The sequence below is a fragment of the Erithacus rubecula genome (assembly GCF_903797595.1).
Source record: "Erithacus rubecula genome assembly, chromosome: 1".
NCBI classification, from domain to species: domain Eukaryota; kingdom Metazoa; phylum Chordata; class Aves; order Passeriformes; family Muscicapidae; genus Erithacus; species Erithacus rubecula.
In genome coordinates, this window is record NC_136658.1 from 76,935,713 (window position 1) to 76,953,734 (window position 18,022).

Here is an 18,022-nt window from a genome sequence, read left to right on the forward strand (position 1 = left end):
CTGTTGAATGATTTACCTGTGGCTGTCTGCTGCAGCACCACTGTAGGGTAGAAGAACCAGTGATGCTGCACCTGCAGGCAGTATAGTGAGGGCTTTGTGGGTGTTCAGATGAGAGGGGGAAGAGCTGCAGCTTTCTTTTCCTCTGGCTTACCCATGGACACTGAGTATCTTACACTGGAGAGCCAAGCTTCTGCCATGAGTTCCTGACATGCTTTTGACACAGGAGTAGCAGTTGGGCAATGTGCTTGTGTGCTTTAGTTGTGTCATCTCTAGAAGCCCTGGTAAGGCTTCACTAGGCTTCTCAGTTCTTTCTGCTGGAAAGGGGAAAAGCAGAAACAAACCAAATAATTTCAAACGCCTGTATCTGTCTGAATTCTCCATAATCCAGAGGAGCAGTGAATAAAAGCCAGTGGCAATTGAGTGTATTTACCTATTTGGTGTGCTTCTGCTCTGTATCTCCTCTAGCAAATCCTAACAAAGCACAAACAAGAATTCAGCTTTTGTGAGAGAAGGAGGGCTCTGATTTTTTTTTTTTTTTTTTTTTTTTTAACTAAGATATGCATGTGTTTTCTAAGGGAAGATCCAATTTTAAGAGACACCTGCATCCACTTTACCCTTCCGGTCTCTGTGATCCCTGCTTTTGCCACCAGTCAATTAGTGGACTCTGGAGGACATTCTGGGTCAAGCTATACCAAATACCACAAATCCTCATTAACGCTAATTAGTGCTCAGTAGATTAATTGGTGGCGAAGCTCATCTTTTTTTAATTACTTGAGCAAATGAGACAGCAGGACCTTGTGGTCAGCTTTGAATTATTCTGTTTGTTTTGATGCACCTCATTTGAATGTGTAAAGCCAGATGTTTGTTGCCTAGATTTAAGGACTGTTTGCTTTTGTGAGGGATGAGAAGAAGAGAATACAAAAATAAAATGAAGGTCTCCGTTGACACCTTTGAGCAATTCAGATAGGAAGATGGAAGAGTCATTTTATTCATGGAATTGAAAGCATTGTTATGAAATAACATGTTGCCTTTAGTTTACCTTTTGATTTGTCATTCACGTAATGAATGTGTGTGATGTTGCTAGCACAGGCTTCCAGGCAGGCAGAAGTCATCTTGACTCTCTTATGAAGCCATCACAAAGGTATTCCTGGCCTAAGGTATTCTGCATTATTGATAGCAACTAAATCTGATTTTAGCTGACTTGACTAATGATTTTTTAAATCCTTTTTTTTCATCGAAACCCTCAGAATTGGCACCTTTTAATAGTTTTGTTCTTGTCAAGTATTTGTTTAGTTCACAGCATTTTGTCTGTCTCCTTTGTCCTTCATATAATTACAGATAGATGGTGCCTCTCCCTTACCCCCTCAGAGGTCACTGACTAACCAGCTAAAGCATATTTCATTGTCACTTCCATAAGAATGTCTGAATTTGTGACTTCTTCCATTCTGACAAAATTTTTGAGTTCCTGAATATGGACACAACTGTCCAGTATTCAGAGTGTGATCTCATGATCTCTTATCCTGTTGCCTCAGTGTATCTGAAGATGCCATCCTTAGACCCCATGGGAGTGTTTAGGCCCTTGTTTGGAGTCACAGGAAAGCAGAATTAAATCTGAAAATCATGGTTAATGCTAGGGAATTATTTACAAGCAGTATTTCTGTGAGCAAGGCCTAACCTGTTGCTTGTGAGCCCAGTGTTGTAGCTACTTTTGCATCAAAGTGTGAGACAGACTGAGAAGTCTTCACTTTGTTATCTGTTAGTAGTAGGCAGAAACCTTTTCTGAAGGCAGGGACTTGGTATGAGTGCAAACACTTAATAGTTAAGAAAGGCACTTCACTTTTATTTCAGGGTTTGTACTGGGAGATCTAATATCTGTTAGTAAGTCAAATACTCATCCAATTCAGAAGAACTCTGTTGCATTACCTTCTGTGTGTTAAAGGCTTCTTGACTGGCCTTGACTTGCAGTCTATTTAGTCATCCCTCATATGCAAACCACAAATGCTCTAATTGTACTGTGAGTTTTTCTTTCTCTGCATAGATACAATCCAATATAAATTCCCAAATGGGAAGGAAAATCAGATGTGATTTCAGTTTTGAACTTGTTGATTATAGTTAGCAATATGAAAGAAAGTGTGGCTTTGACATTCTTAGACCTCCAGTGTGTCACTCCTGTTCAGAGGACGGCATGCTTTCCTCCACACATTGCATGCAGAGGCCTGAGGAGCTAAGAATTATTGGTCTGCACTTCACCTATTGCTGCAAGGTAGACAAGCAGATGAAGAATTTTTCCTTGTGCGTTTTTCTGTTGTGGTTAATTCCACTCTCAGTGTAAGAATTTTGTGGCAAATATTGCTTATTTGTCCCTTACAACAAGTATTTTTGATTGGTTTAAGATTCCCTTTTTTTTAAATCACCCTCCTACTGAGGTAGGAAAGACTTCCTACATGTTCTTTACCTGCAGAACATGAGCAAGTATTGCTCTTTTGTCATTCATGGGGCAGCAGTGTGTTCAGACAGTGTTTCACTAATCAAGGTACCAGCAGTCTTCTGCAGTCAGCAGGAGGTTGTACAGTACAGCATCACTGGTTTGCACATGCACTGGTAGTGGCTGGCTCTGCAGCCTGTCAACTACCTAAGCAAGGAAGGTTAAAGGTTAGAGAAGTCTCATGTCTTGCTTTGTGCCTTCCATTACATCACCCTTGCCTGGTAATTCTTTGTAGTACGTTTTCCATCATGCTGCCAGCTTGGAGCAGGTAGAAACTTCTTTCTGTATCTACTTGATTTTCTTACAGCCAGCAACTGCTCTTGGTTTTTTTACGTGGTTGGGTCCTCCAAGATTTTTAGCAGTTTTTATGCTGTAACCCTGGTTTTAATGGAAACCTGTGTTGCTTTCTTCTGTGAACTCATGCAGGTCTCATGAGGCAAGAGCTGTTAGAGTTTGTTTGACAAAGTCAGTTGGAATCAATACTTTTGTTTCGAAATTTGTTATCAACTTCTGTTTTATGTTGAGGGAATACTACTGACTGCAGTCAGGGAAAGCAACCTGTCATACCCTTTGCAGGTGTGATTCTGTGGTGCCAGGGGAAGGAGGGGAAGAGACCAAGTGTCTGAAAATGCTGGGAGTTTGTAAAAACTCCTTTTGAGGAGGAGTCCATCAGTTTTACAAGCTCCTACTTCAGATGTGTGAGCTTGGAGATCACAGGAAAAAGAGAAGGATTCCACCCTTTCTTTTGTGGACACCTCATTATACAGTGAACAGAGGACTGTGAGCCAGGCTGTTAACCTAATGGACTATTAAGTGGAATATAAGCCTGTATGGCTGGATTACATATTACAGGAATCTCAGAGATTCTTCAGTTACTTTCCTGATTGAAGTTAGCAAACTGCTTCAGTGAAAGGGAGTTGTTTGCTTAAAACTGTTGTTAGCATGTTGACAGCAGCAGCTGCGCTTGCTGGGGTTTCCATTTCATACACCAAATGCATGTGAATTTGTAATCTAATACAAGAAAGATACCAGCATTGGCATTCAGGTGTGTATCCATGTTTGCAGCACAATCAGTAGAATTGCTCCTTGTGAATAAAGATGTGAAAGAAAAAGCAGACCGTGAAAATGGAGACACGGTGTAAATGTGGGTTAAATGGCATCAAGGCACTGCAAGGAGCTGTACCAGCAAACAGATCCCTTCTATGCACTAGCTTCATCTCAGTGTTAGGAATTAGGGTGAGATGGAAAAAAACAGACCAATTGTGGAGAACATTGAACTAAAGTAGACTCTATTATCTTTCTGAAAATAATCTGATATTTAAGTTACATGAGGCTCCAGTGCAATGAGATTTGGAGGCCTACATTATTTTAAAACCCCATTGAACTTAGTGGGACTCATATACATACAAGTGCTTTGAAAGATCAGGATCTTAGATATCATCATTTTTTAACTCTGAGCATAAAGTTCTTGATGGAACGAGTGTTGTGTTCTTTATAAAAATCAAAGGGGAGAGTGCCTCTAATAATTCTTGTAGGTATGTTAAACCTGTTGTAAATATACTGTGGTTTTCACCTTAAGTTTGTCTTTTCACTTTTTATAAATTCAGCAGTAATTTTTTCAGGCCTCTGACAAGAACTGTGTAAACCAAAGAGGTTTTTAATAAAAGAAACTGAGTAGAAAGTTTTCTTTCCATATGGGAGGTTAAAATGAGAGCATTCTTTACAAGGCAGAATTAACTATGGGTCCTACCTTTGCTTGCTTCAGGCCATTTTGCAGGTGTGATAGAAGCCTTATGCTAAGCTACAATGCTTTGCTCCTTCTCTCTAAGGCAGTTTGTGGATGCTGTGACTCGTGCATAATACTAAAGAGAAATCTTATTAATCTTCCATATCACTCGATGTCAGACTTCTGATACAGTTTGTAATAATTTAGAGGCATCAGGCATTCAGAAATCACAATGATGGTGATATTAGGGATGAATTGACCAAAAGCAGACTTATACAAAGTGTCCTTAGAAAGGAGGAGTTCTCTTGATAACGTGCAGTTTAAAGAAAGAGAAAAATCTTTTTCATGCTGCAACCACCTTTAGTACTGACAAAGTCAAAGCTGCCAAATACTTGAAATGCAGTAGACTTTTACCTTGAAATCATCTGGTTGCTCACTGGTGTGTTTTCTGTCTTTGTGTCTCCCTCAGCGTGAACGAACGTGACCATTTGCTGAAGAGGCTCGGCAGGAAAACTCCTCCGAGCCTTTTCCGCGCTCACTCTGTGCAGCAAAGTGTCTCGCGTAAGTAGCGCTCGCTCCGCGTGTCTCACGGCATCCGCCCCGCATGGGCGAGCAAAGGCTGATTATTTCCTAATTAAACTGTGGGGAGAGATAATCTAGCGCTCAGGCTGAGCTGCCAAGCAAGACACGTACATTTGGAAGTGGAATTAGTGTATCTGGCCCTAGGCAAGGGGAGCTCAAATGTGGTTAATTCCCTAGGATCCAATCAACAGGCTCAAATGATAACATCCCAGTGTGCAGGTTCTCTAAAGGTAGAATTCTGATAGTCTTAAGAATAGTCTAAAAATCAAAAACTCTGCATAAAATGTTGTGATAGAGCCAGCTTTAATAGAAATTATTTCTGTATGAAAGGCCATATTAGCTGTGTTTAGCTGAGAATGCAGTGATGTTTCAGGGATGCCATTAGGGTTCTGTGTGTTGCTGGTGAGGAAAGCCACGGCCTGCAGAGCTGTTTCTCTCCTCTCCCTCTTTGTCCACTGCTGGGAGAAGAGAAGGAACATCACAACTGGCTACTGCTGCTGCTTCAAATAAATGGCATTTCTTGTTCATGTAGAAGTCATCCATTCATTCATCTTCCTGTGTCTGCTGGACCTGCTGGGTTTTCTGTCAGTGTTTTAAAGGCTTCCACAGCATTTAAAATAATCTCTAGCAGCTCTGTGGGCCAGATGCACTGAAGGACCATTCTGTCTTGAGGTGCCAGAGAGCCCAGTCAGCCCTTTCTGGTGAGAAAATGCAGTCTCTCTTGTGATGAAACTGATGGTAACAATAGGCTTATTTACTAAAATAAATAACTCCCTCATGGTGCCGTACTGCTGCACACATGGCAAAGGGCAGACGCTCAGGATTTGGGGTTTGTATTGCCATTGCAATAGGAAGTGACACCCCTGACATCTTAAGAATCACAGAGTAGTCAATCTCATTGCTGCTGTGTCTCGTTCTGTAGCAGAACTGTTACAGCTCAGGTCATGGAGACAGGGCTGGGATAATGCCTGAGGTATTCTTGTTTTCCATGGGAAATTCAACTAGAAGGGGTGGGACAGTGATGGATCTGGTGTCTTTATCCTTGAGAGAGCCATTGGAAGGCTTCCATCACTGTCAAGGGATGTAGGGTCTTTGGTCATCGATCCCATTACATCTGGGAAGAGAGGCCAGTGAGCAGAGCAGCCCTGTGGACCATATTTCTGCCAGGATTTAATCCTTTATAGAAAGGAGCCAGGGATGCTGATAGCAACATGGCTTTGGGCATGCAAACACGCTCTTTGAGGAGGTTCCAAAAACAACAACTGGCAGAAGAAATACATAAAATGCACGAATAAATGGCTATCAGAACAGTCCACTGTGGAGATTTACCCCAGTCTGTGAAAGCTATGAAGCAGTGCAGAAAGAAGATACACCAGAGGTAACTGCTCAGACTTCATATGTGCTTTTAGTCTCAAAGAACACATCATCAGGTTGTTAGTAGATGAACAGCTATTGGGAAAGAAAAATAAGATCAAAATAAACCCTAATTTGGATAACCAGCTTCCCTATAAATGCAAATGATTAAGTGCTAAATGAGTCAGGCCAGTCAGGACAGGTTACAATTAACAATCTGTTTTTCACATGAACATAAATTTTGACTGTAAAGCTGTTAGGATTGAAAGATGATTTTTGTGATGTATCCATGACTTCTGTCATCTCTTGTCAAATATTATTCTCCAGTGTTGCATAGTTGCTACATGTACAAGGCCATGTGAAATCCAGGGAACATATGTGCTGTTTTCACAACCCTGAGTTGTACAACTGTTTACTAAATGCTAGAAATCTTCAAAGCAAAGAGTTGATGAATGGGGCAGTAGCCTTGACGTGCTGGGGTGCTATCTTAAATCACACTACAAGTACTCTGTTTGAAGTCTTGAACTGTTCATATGTTTCCACCACGCCCTAAGTTCCCAGGCTGTGAAGACCAAAAATTGCTTTTGTTACTTCAACTCAGAATCTGTTGCTTACATATCAAGCAGGAAAATGGTTTGTTTAGTTAGAGCTGACAAAAGCTTGAGCAAATGAATTTCCTTGGTCCCAACAAGGAATGAAAATGGGATTAAATTTCCTAACACAGATTGTAAAGATGCTGTACTGGGTTGGAAATTAATTTTGACAGCAACCATTTCCAAATGTTTTGGGAGGAAGCCTAAACAACTTTGTTTTCAGTCACATGGAAAGGAGAAAAATCTCACAGGGAGTTTTTGGGCTATTACTGATGGTCAATGGTAGGAGGAAAGAGCTGGCTGAGGTAAGGCTACACAGCCCTGTACAAGAGGCAGAAACTCAATCTGTGTGTTTCCTTAGCTCTCTGTTGGTGAGCCAGCCCTTCTCCAAAAACACAAGACCTTAAGGCATTATGAGGCAGCAAAACTTCTGGGAAGTTTATGAAAACTTAAAAAAAACCAAAACAAAAGGGAGTGTGAAGCTCCTGTTTGGATGGCATTGTCAGGAGACTTTAGTGGAAGAGTTGCATAGGGTTGTCAAACCCAGGTGCTGACATGAAACCATCTCAGTGCAGTCGTGTAGGCAGTGCTGACAACACTGTGTCCACTTCTTGGTCATTCCCCATTGCCATATTCTTTCTGAAGTCTCTTAAGAATGACCAGGCTCCTCTCAGATGTGTCTCTGGACCCTTCCCTTTAGTTTCTTGCTGTGTGGCTCACCCTTGAGGGATGGAGCAATAACAATTTCCAGAAACCCTCCCTCAGATGTTTTCCTGGCAGTGAGGTTTTCTCCAGGTCTCCATGCAGGTTCTTGTTTTTTCACTCCTGTGACTTTGTGAGAGTAGCACCTCCTTTAGACAAACTCTATAGATATAAAAGATGGCTCTTGACCTCCCCATTCTTCCTGCATGACTGACCTGTATCACCTGTGTCCCCAGAGGATGGGAGGAGTGCTTTCCATCCATAAGGAAAGTTCCACAGCATGCCCCTAGAGTGCTTTCCCTCCTGCAATGCCCCTGCTGGTGCTCAGTTATCATTTGTCGGAATCTGCTCTTTAAAGACAGAGCTGAGTCCTGCTCCAGTTAAGCACGGCTTTGGCAGAACTCCCCCTGAAACGCCAAGAGCCAGCCTGAGTGAGGATTACTGCACTTGGCCCAGGCTTCCTATGCTAGCAAAGAAAATCCCTCTTCCTTTGACAGAATGTGGTGATTTCATAGAGTAAATCTGAATGCAGAGCATATGGTGTGCACCTTATTAATCAGTGGAGAAAAAGCACCTGTCATCTGAAGTTTGTTTCACAGTATGGGGGCTGACAAATAATAAATAATAATAATGTGTTCATGCTGAGGGCTCTAATCCCACCATTTATTCTTCACTAGCAGACACCTTCTTCCTTTCACTTTTCTGCTAGTGCATTTTTATTTGAAAAACAACAGGGGATCTACTTGAGATGCTTTTTAAGCTTTTTCCTCTTATTTTGCATGTGTTTGAAATATAATAATATACATTCTGTATTTTTTTCAAGCTACATGTTTGTTGACTGCTAAGAGGAATTGCAGTCTTTTAATATCAATTTAGGAAAAAAAATATGAATAATTGGTTTAGAATTTGATGCTGTGGCATCTAACACTATTTTCTACTTGCAAATACCAGTAAGTTGGTATCTGAGACTAAAGAGATGAGACCATTTGTCAGGAATTCCTCTTGGGTACTTAAGAAAACACAGGCATGGTTTATCAGAACAGAAATGAATTGCTTCTGTGAGCATTAGTCAAACTGTTCAATGTCTTAGGCAGCTTTCCCTTTCTCAGGTTAAATAGAAGATGGTTGCTGGAAAAGTCAAAGCTGATGTAGCATTCACTTTTTAACTGGTAAATGTGAACTGTGACATCACAGCAAATCTCCTTAAAAGCTCTGCAGAAACAAATCTTTTGCCTGAGACAGAATTTGGCAGATCAAGTGATACCACAATGTTGATTTTGATTATGTCAGAGAGACTTTTGCTATCAAAGAAGAAATATTTCCTAAAAGAGATTTTTTAAAAAAGTCCCTCATGTCTCCTCAACTCAACTCCCAAATTTTTAGTGGATTTGAATCTGGGCATTTTTATCCAAAGGCAAACAACAGGATGCATTTTATGATTTAGACTGTACTAAACCACAATAGCACTGCAATATGAACTAGTGAATTGCTGCAGCAGGTGAGGGTTCTGATGGGCTGCCAGTGACAGCTGCCTTCGTGCTGGCTGGCCTAAACAATCCTGGGACAGACAATCTGAGTGTATCAGAGGAGAGTGCAAGGAGTAGAAGGCCTCTAAAACAAATTCCTGAAGTGACTTAAACTGTAAGCAGTCCTTCCATGAGGAGATCTTCTGGAGTAAAAAGAGCCCTCTGACCTTTCTGATCCTGGTCTTGGAAGCTGTTGCCCATGAGAGTGCTGTTGAGCTTGCACAACGTTGCTGTCTGTGTTCAAGGCACACCCATGGAGATGGTTGCTGTAGTCCAGCATTGCACAGACCAGAAGACCCATGACAGTGAACAGAAAAAGAGGATGTTAAATTAGAGACCTAATGGGAGACTAGATTCAGATCTACTCATAGAATATCAAAGCTTTACCAAAATCCAAAACCCAACAGGATGCTTTTAAAATTCACTAGATTGCCTGATAATATCTGGAACCAGTGAAACCTCAGATTTGATGAGAACGTGAATCTCTTCATAGCAAATGAGCCCCACTGACAGATACTGAAAAGTGCCCCTTTCCTCCATTAATGGAAAGTCTCAGAGTATAAAGGTCCTTCCTTCTGCGAGTGGGTTGTGCCCAGAAATCTCCAAAGAAATGTGCTTCTTCCTGGGGCTGCTGCAGGACAGCTGAACAATGAGGGCCTTGTTCCCAAGGCAGGCTCATAGGTGTGGTTTTAAAACTGGAGTTGGGGGAAAAGTTCAAACTTCCAAAAAGTTCCCTCGTAACTGACAGATGGAAACTTTCATTGTTTTTGGATGGGGTCTGGAAACAGTGGAAATGGAGAGCTGCTTGGGGAATGTGGATGGGACTCAAGCATTCACAGCATTTTGATTCCACAAGGCACAGTCAGCTGCTTAAACAGCTTGAAGTTCAATTTTGATTGTAATGTGAATAGAAAAATGTAATATGAACTCATCTTCCTGTATAGAGATCTAGAGGAAAAGTTTTAAATGACCTGCCAAATGTCGGGCTTCAGCTGAGAAGCTTGGGGGTCACAGCCTTTCCCATGACATACACACAAAACCCTTGCTGGTAGTCCAGGATGGATGAAGGACATGAAGACGTAGGATACCCCTGGTATTCTTAATCACAGATCATCTTAGCCTGAAATGTCTTGCTGTTTAAGGTGTTTCCTGTTAGGGTGAGAGCGATGAACAGGTTCCTTTGACTGATTTTGCATTGGCCTTGCAGAGTGGTTGGGCTGCCTGGCTGTTTGCAGCCTGTGCTAGCACTGGGAATAAGCAGGTCATGGGAAGATCCCACCCAGGACTGATTTGTGTGGTCAGTGCTGGATTTGCAGTAGTTATGGCAGTTGAAGACCCTGCTATGCTGGATGATCTTATGGATAAGTAAATATGGCAAAGCCACCTCGATGTAAATCAGGTAATGGCACATGGGCTTCAGTCTTCTAGGGCTTAAGCTTGCGGTCTTCGACCAAGTTGACTTATCCATGGAGAATTTAGCCAAAGAACTAACAGGATGCTGGCCCTTCTCATGGAACAAACCCACTGGAGGTGTTTGTTTAAGTGTGAATCTACTCTTTTTAAAATGAAAGCCTGTTTTGTACATCATACTTCCTTTGCAATGATCCAGTATGGACATGCTTTTTTCCAAAAGACTGTTTGCACTTTATGAATGTATTCTGTGAACCTTCAGCTACAGGCAGGAAAAATGAACCTGTGCCTCTGTAGCAGTATGTGTATTGGCATGGAATCACTCAGGGAAAATAAAATGGGATGCTGGGATGATTGGTCATGTAATCAAATCAAGGTTCCTGCTGTCCTGCAATCACTTCCATGAGGGAGATGTGACTGGAACAATGTGACTGTATTTCTGTTTGAATCCCCTCCACTTACTGGCAAAGATTTCCTGTTGTGCTTGTGACTCAGGGTGTCAAAAAAATCTCTCCTTTACTAAAGTTTTCCATCCAGAATCTTCTGTGGGACCACATCTGCAAGTCTGCTGTTTCATCATGCTGGTCTATTAGCTTTTTGTGACTGTTTTACCAGCACTGTGGTATTCTGCAGATGCTATCAGAAATGTCACTTGCCTGTCCACAGTACTTTAAAAGAAATCAGACACATGTTTTTTTTTTCATCTGAGTAGTTTTCTAGGGAGACCACAGGATTGTGCTAGCTAGCAGTTTTAACAAAATAGAGACTTCCAGAATGTGTATTTGCTCTATGCAAAATATAAGTGACTGAAGAGAGTGAGAGAATCAAGAGTTTCACGGTGTCATTTGTCAGATGCCACTGAAAATTTGTTTAAAAAAACATCCTGAAGGATAGTAAGAGGAAGATGTGAGAAAAATCTAATTGTGGGCCAGACATTCCCACCTTTCCCCAGAGAAACTGCTGGTATCAAGCAGACTACAGAGGAGTCAAGCCAAAATGCAAATCTCTACTTCTCTGTTAAGTCTTTAAAGAAGCTCTGCCACTATGGGAGTACTATGGGAGCATGTTCAAATCAATCTGTAGCTTATTAGGTTAACTCAGAGGGTATTGGTGACTGTGTGCACTGACCTGGCCTGGGGAGGGGAGCAGAGGGACAGAGCTGGCAGCAGACACCCTTTCTGTGCCACATGGGCAATGCAGTGTGCAGCTCTAAGCATCAGAAGCACGGCACAGAAATGAAGATGGTGGCAGTCTCCATCACATAACTTCAGTGATGTCTAAAAGTGGTCAGTGCTCTTGAGCTCAACTCCAGTGACTGATTCCTTTTTTCTTCTCTTGCTTTTTCAGATGGGTATGCATTTTCTCAAGAAGAACACGGTGTTGTTTCCCAGTCGCAAGTTGTTCGATCCTACGATACAACCAAAAGGAGAACAGAAATAGAATAAATTATTCTTTACTTGATGGGTGGTGGGAATAATTGGGTTTGGATCAATGCATCCACTGTTAACACATTCTTGACTAGGTTTGGCAGCAGCAGCCAAAACACCAGAGAACTCATTTCTGTGGCCTTAGCCAACAAGTTTCTGTATTCTCCCTGCAAACCTTGAGTGCATATTGTGGGGAGAAATCATTGTTTGACTTCAGTCACAAAGCTCTGCCTAAAGTTTTATGTTGTTATGAAGCATTTGACTGTGCTATGTGAGGTGTGAAATTAAAAACTATGTTTTACCACTATTTAAAACATCGGCATAGGGTTATTCTGGGGGAAAAGTAGAAAATATATTTTCCATGAGAAATCAGCCTTTGCTTAATTGGAACGGGGTGCTGAGATTTCCTTTTTTGTTGCACACAGACCAAGTGCACACGACTGCATGCAGACTTCACTCCTCCTTGTATTCACTGTTTACTAATTTGGCTGAAATTTTCAACAGTCCATTTGGCGTAACATTTTTGTTTGCAACACAGTTTGTAGCTAAAAATGCCTATTTGCCTTCTTCTAACAGAATAACACAAGATAGCAATCAATTACTAAGAATATTTCTTGCCCTCTTAGAGGATTTATTAGGGTTCTATCTTAGCTTTCTGAAACCCAACTAACAGCTTACTCACACAGCCAGGATGTGGAAGTCAGAGCTTGGCAGGGCAGCTGTCTTGAGTGCATGGCATTGTACACAAAGATGACCTCAACTAGGTGCCTCCTCATAATGCTTCATGATGCATTTGGATGTGCACTCCAAATGTAGCCTGGGACTTCCCTCCATGACCCCATTCCTAGTTTAATGGTAGAGCAAAACAGTGAGAATTTTAGTTTAAAGGTACCACCGTCTCAGATAGGTTGATAAGATGTACGTCTGCAGAGGAGGCTGATAGTGTAACCCTCCCCTGGCCAGGTGAGAGGTTTGCAGAGGAGGGCAGGAAGGGATTACACATGTGCATGCACACACATGGACACACACAGAGCTGGCCATTGTGAAGACAAGACCTGCTGTTTGTTTGTTCAGCCATACCAGTCCCTCTTCTAGATCTGATCCATCAACAGGCTTCCCAAAACACTCAGACTCACGAGCCTTGGAAGGAATGCTGGCTCCGTGGCCTTGCTGTGCCACTGGGACAGGCATGCTGCTGCATAGATTGGAATTTTAAAGAAAAAAAAAAAAAAGGCAAAAACTGGGGCATAAGTTAAAGCTGAAAGAGCTCTTAGAAAGCTTATGCTGTCCTCCAGACAAGTTCTATTAATTTTAGTCGCCAAACCATGTTTCTGAACAGTACAAAGTAAATACTGCTGTGTTTAAGCCAGGCTTCGTGGTTAATGTATATACTGCATCTGTGTATTTAAAAAGTTGGCGTTGTTTTTTGCTCTATTGACCATCATCCAGAACTTTTTATTGATTTAAATATATCCGAAAGCAATTTGAATACGAATGTTTAAGTTCAGCAGAGGAAAGGAAAGCTCTGGCTTGGTCTACTGCTTTAATCTTCCTCATGGGTTGCCAGTAAATGCCAGCTCTCAAGTGCTGTAATTCAATTTCCAGTGCCACCTCAGAGATTTGGTGTCCCCTTCTATTTTAGAGATGACAAATTTTGCTCCTGCAGCACCAGTCAGGATTGGTTTTGGATTAGCCTGATGGCACAGAGGGAAAAGTCATCACCTTCTTTCTGGAGTGCTAATGAGACAATTATGCAATAAGGAAAACGTGCAAATAATTTTGCCATAGGCATGAATGTCAAGGGGCCAAGTGTGGATGTATGTATTTTCTGGGAGAGGAGTTTTGTTTAAAGGCACAAATGCTAGTGCAGAGAATAAATAACAGAGGAGTAAACCTGATACCAGGAGTTTTTAAATCCTTATGCTGATATAACCTGTTAAACACTTCCTTTTATTTAGAAACCAAATCTGTTTAGGAAATGTGTGGTGTAAGCCTCTCCTCAGAACTGCTAATTGTTTCTTCCTTTTGTAAAAACACAAGGAAAATTAACTTCCCACCAAGGCAAAATGAGATCAGCTTCGTCTTTGTACTCTAAGCTATACACCAAACATTGGCATGTAAACAATTCGGAGGCTTTTCATGAGGCTGCAGAAAAAAACTTTTAAAACCCTTTGGATAATGAAGAACAGCAAGTAAATGTGTTAAGCAGAGAAAAGAAGTGATCCTGGAGTTTTTTCTGCTCTTAACTTAAAACAACAAAATTTTACGGAACATAATGAAAGATGTTGGGGAGGAGCAGCTGCCATCTGATGTGATTTATTTTATTAGTGCAGACTACAGGCTGCATCATTGTGACCTCCTTGTAAATTGAGGTCAGTGTGTGTCACAAACAAAAACCCTGCCTGGAGTGAATGGTGGCTTAGACTGGGGTACGTGTGTTGGTTGTCAGCTCAATGGGAATTGCACATGGGATTTGTCACAGGGCTATACAGTATGTGACACTGGGGCTAGTGGGTCAGACTTTATCATCACTGTATGGCCTTAATCTCTAGCTGAGTTAATTCTGTAGAACCCACCCAGGTCAAGACCTGGCATTCTTCTTGTTCTTTGGAGTCATTACAGGAATTAATGTATTGTAATGTGCTGTAGACTGGGTGCTGGAGTTGCTTGTCTTGCTGAGCAATGATGAGGTGTATTCGGTGCTGTGTTAGCAGAAGGAGAATGACAGCTGCTCTGCATCAACAGAATTCCTTGTTCATTAGGGCAAATGCATGGAGCAGTAACAGCAGCCTTTGAAAGTGCTGTGTGAAAATGTTATCAACTAGACAGGGTATCGGAGCAGAAGGAATGGGGGATTTCTGCGTGACTGTCCAGACTTAACCACTGAGGGCTGATCAGAAAGGGCTTCCTGAGCAGCTCTCTGCACTGACCAAAGGGAGATGGGTTTGGATATTCAGATGGAAGTGGTGATTTTCCTGAATTAGATTTGGCTCTGGTTGCTGCTTTTTATAACAACATAATCGCAGCTTGCATAGAAGCTGCTGCTCCTTTAATGATTGCCCAGTAGCAATTTAAAGCTGGTGAGCAGGAGCCTGAGCTGCTCTGAGCACTGCTGAGAAGTCTGTTGACATTTTCTTTTCCTTGACAGGGCTTCAGGTCTTGCTGTAAGGAGCTAGAATGGGAAGTCAGTAATAACTTGTCAGGGAGAAATGGCAAATAACCAATAAAAGTATCTGGGTTAAACTGAGCTCCTAATATAGCTAAAGATGTGTGTAGAGTTAACATGAACTATATGGGCTGTAAATTAAGATAACAGTCAAGCCTCACTAATCTGCAGTTCACTAGACTACACACCCCTTAGTGCATGCCAGAACTGTGCAGTCTCTTCCCTTCCTCAGTCAGCAGCTCATAGCAGATGCTGCAGGGAAGTCTTCTGTTACCAAGATTACATTATTTTTTACAGCATGTACTGGAGTGTGTTTGCTGGGAGACAGTAATAATAATAAAGTCATAAATAAAGCAGAGAAAGCTTTATTTATGTGAATATGTGAAATGTGGGAACATGGTCAGTGGTCACACAGGGTGCAATTTGGCCTTCTATGGACAACCTAAGAGCATGAGCAGTGCACAGTCCTTACACTGTGCCTGTCCTGCAGACTTAGTTTGCCCTTTTGGGCTAACTCACTACATCTTCTGTTTTCACATTACCTCCAGTCATCAGTGAAGGCTAGTGAGTGATACTCTATTTACATTCTCCCTTGGTTTTATAAATAATGACTTAATTTAATCCTTAAATGTTCTGAGGAGTGTACTTCTCACAGCTCAGGTTTGAAGCAGAGCAGGCATTGAGTAGGTGCTTGGCCCTGAGAAGCACCTTGAATTTGTCAGATTTCTCAATAGTGTCAAGCACTGAGGGTATTTTACCTTTATTTTGAATCATCACACAGTATCAATGCCTTAAACTTTGATCAGGTTGCAGGAGATCTCTTGTGTCCTGTTGAGGCTAACAAGAAATGGTGATGGTGTGAAATACCTGAGGGGTTGGAGAGGAGAATTTGGTGTGTCTGGGTAGCAGGCTGCTTCTAAAATGTGGCACTGACCATGCATGTTCCTCAGCCTCCAGATAGCTGGACCCCTTCTGTCAGGAAGGGTTCTTGTACTCACTTCTTCCCAGTATCCTATAGACACCCAAGAGAGGTTTCACTGCCTTTCAGCATCTGTGTCCAGATCTGTGTGTCCAGAGAAGGCCACAGGATAGGTCAGTACAATAGGTGACCACAAAATAAATCCATATGCATACTTTTCCATATGTAGCAGTAAGATTAATGGAGGCTTTGAGCTTTGTTGGCAAATGAAAACCAGAAAGTGCCCTGCACTGCTTGGCCACACAAGTGAATCCCAAAGGTGATTGCTTCTCAATGACCTGCAGGAAACCTAGACAGCCTGGCTGAGTTTATCTGGCCAGGAATGTGCTTTTGGATGGGCTGTCTGGAAAGGTGACAGGACTGGGAAACAAAATAGATCAGCCAGGACCTCTGCTGCTGTTAGAGGTTAGTGAGGGAGGGATTCCTCAGGCATCCATGGAGAGCTGTGATAAAGCTGATTTCTTTGGCTCCTTCCTGTGGTTCTGGGAAGGGAGCAGAGCTGAGTTGAGAATTTGTGAAGTACTGTCACCTCCTGAAGCTGAGTTTCTCTTGTACCAAGATGAGTCCTGGGCTTGGAATGGGTCCTTGCCAGAAGTGTCCCCTGCTTAGCATCCTTTGGCTCTGGCAGGTTGTTTCCTGGGTTATAAAGATTGCTAAATTGTTTACTGGATCTTCTTTGCCTCATGGACTCACCAGAACTTAGCACTGGAATTCAGTCCTGACTGACAGTCTCTCTTGGAGAATTAGTGGGACTTCTGCTTAGATGTTGTTCCTGGGCAAGTTCCTATCCCTTAGGCCAGTGCAAGGGGCTTGTTAATTTGGGGACCTGGATCTCTTTGTGGTAGTGCATGAAGCCCAGGGGTTGTTTCATTTGGATTCATGGCCTGCTCATTTGTGGTGTGGACAGAAGGTGAGGTGACTGAGTACTGGTGTTTATCCAAAGCATTTATGTATGAAGGAGGTTAGATAAGTTTTCCTGAAGTCTGCCACAAGAGGTCCATTCTCCTTCAGCATCTTTGTAGCTACTAAAGAGAAGCAGAAATTGGTAAATAACAAATTCTGTGTGGGCAGTCCCAGCTCTGGGCAATCACTCAGAAGTGTAATGATGAAGAAAAGTGTTAATGTATTGCCAGACTGTCACTATGCATAGCTGGAAGGTCAGCACCCCTGAAATTATGGAGCAATGAAGCCAACATTAACAGAAAGACATGATTGTTTTAAACTCTAACTACCTTACTGGGTGGTTTTCCTGCGAAGATGTTCCAGATGTTGTCTTGGCATAAATTAATCAATTTCAAAACATCTGCAGGGTTTCTTAGAAAACATGGAGTTCAGAGGAGTGCATGTGTTCTCCTCTGCCCTTCTGGGTGATGTGTTATTCAGAAAGGGAATGAGGGTACTTGCTGTTCTTACCATCAAGAGTTCATAGACTGCAAAGTTGCTCAAAGTTGTTGCTCAACTCTTTTTTTTTTTCTATCTTTTTTTTTTTTTAAAGCTCCAGTTATAAAGCAGTGAGGCAGCCACGTCCTCTGGGACTGTGTACATGTGTGTGCTGGAAGAGTTGTCTGACTTGAAAACCCCCCTGTCCCTCCTCCTGCCCCCAAAGTGCAGCCCATTGCACTGGGAGGTCAAATACTCAGCGTCTTGAGTGACAGGATCTTTAACAGCATCTTTTTCATCAGTGAGCCAAGTCATGTGCCCACTTGTCTGTCATATCTGTACTCAAATTGCTTAAATATTGTTTCAGATGGGGACGTTTTAATCTGGATATGCAGAGAGGAGTGATGCTGTGGGGGGATGTTTAATTGGCTCCCAGCAGAGCAGCAGTGGTGTGTGGGTTTTTCCTCTAGAAGTGTTACCATTTTCAGGTCCTATTAATGTCCTCTGGTAGTTTAAATACAGCATTGCATTACAGTGGAGTTTGTTTCCCTCCCAGACTGAATACAAATGAAGGTCACTTACTTGTATTTTTAGAAGGTTCAGAAAACTTAGACAATTTGTAGCTTTGAACAGCATTGTTGACTGTTGTATGTCTGCACAAAAATGTTTCCAATAAACCTTTTATTAAAGCAA

The 18,022-nt window shown here is 42.0% G+C and overlaps 1 protein-coding gene across 1 annotated transcript in view; it reads left to right on the top strand.

Moving 5' to 3' along the window:
* Positions 1 to 18,022, top strand: part of ATP8A2 (ATPase phospholipid transporting 8A2) — a gene marked incomplete at its 5' end in the record, with an annotated part of 312,234 nt that extends 294,212 nt beyond the window's left edge. Inside the window, 2 exons of the mRNA XM_079298009.1 lie at positions 4,681 to 4,772; positions 11,725 to 18,022. Of these exons, the coding sequence (XP_079154135.1) occupies positions 4,681 to 4,772; positions 11,725 to 11,822 (190 nt within the window). The 3' untranslated portion in view covers positions 11,823 to 18,022. The remainder of the gene's footprint in view (positions 1 to 4,680; positions 4,773 to 11,724) is intronic.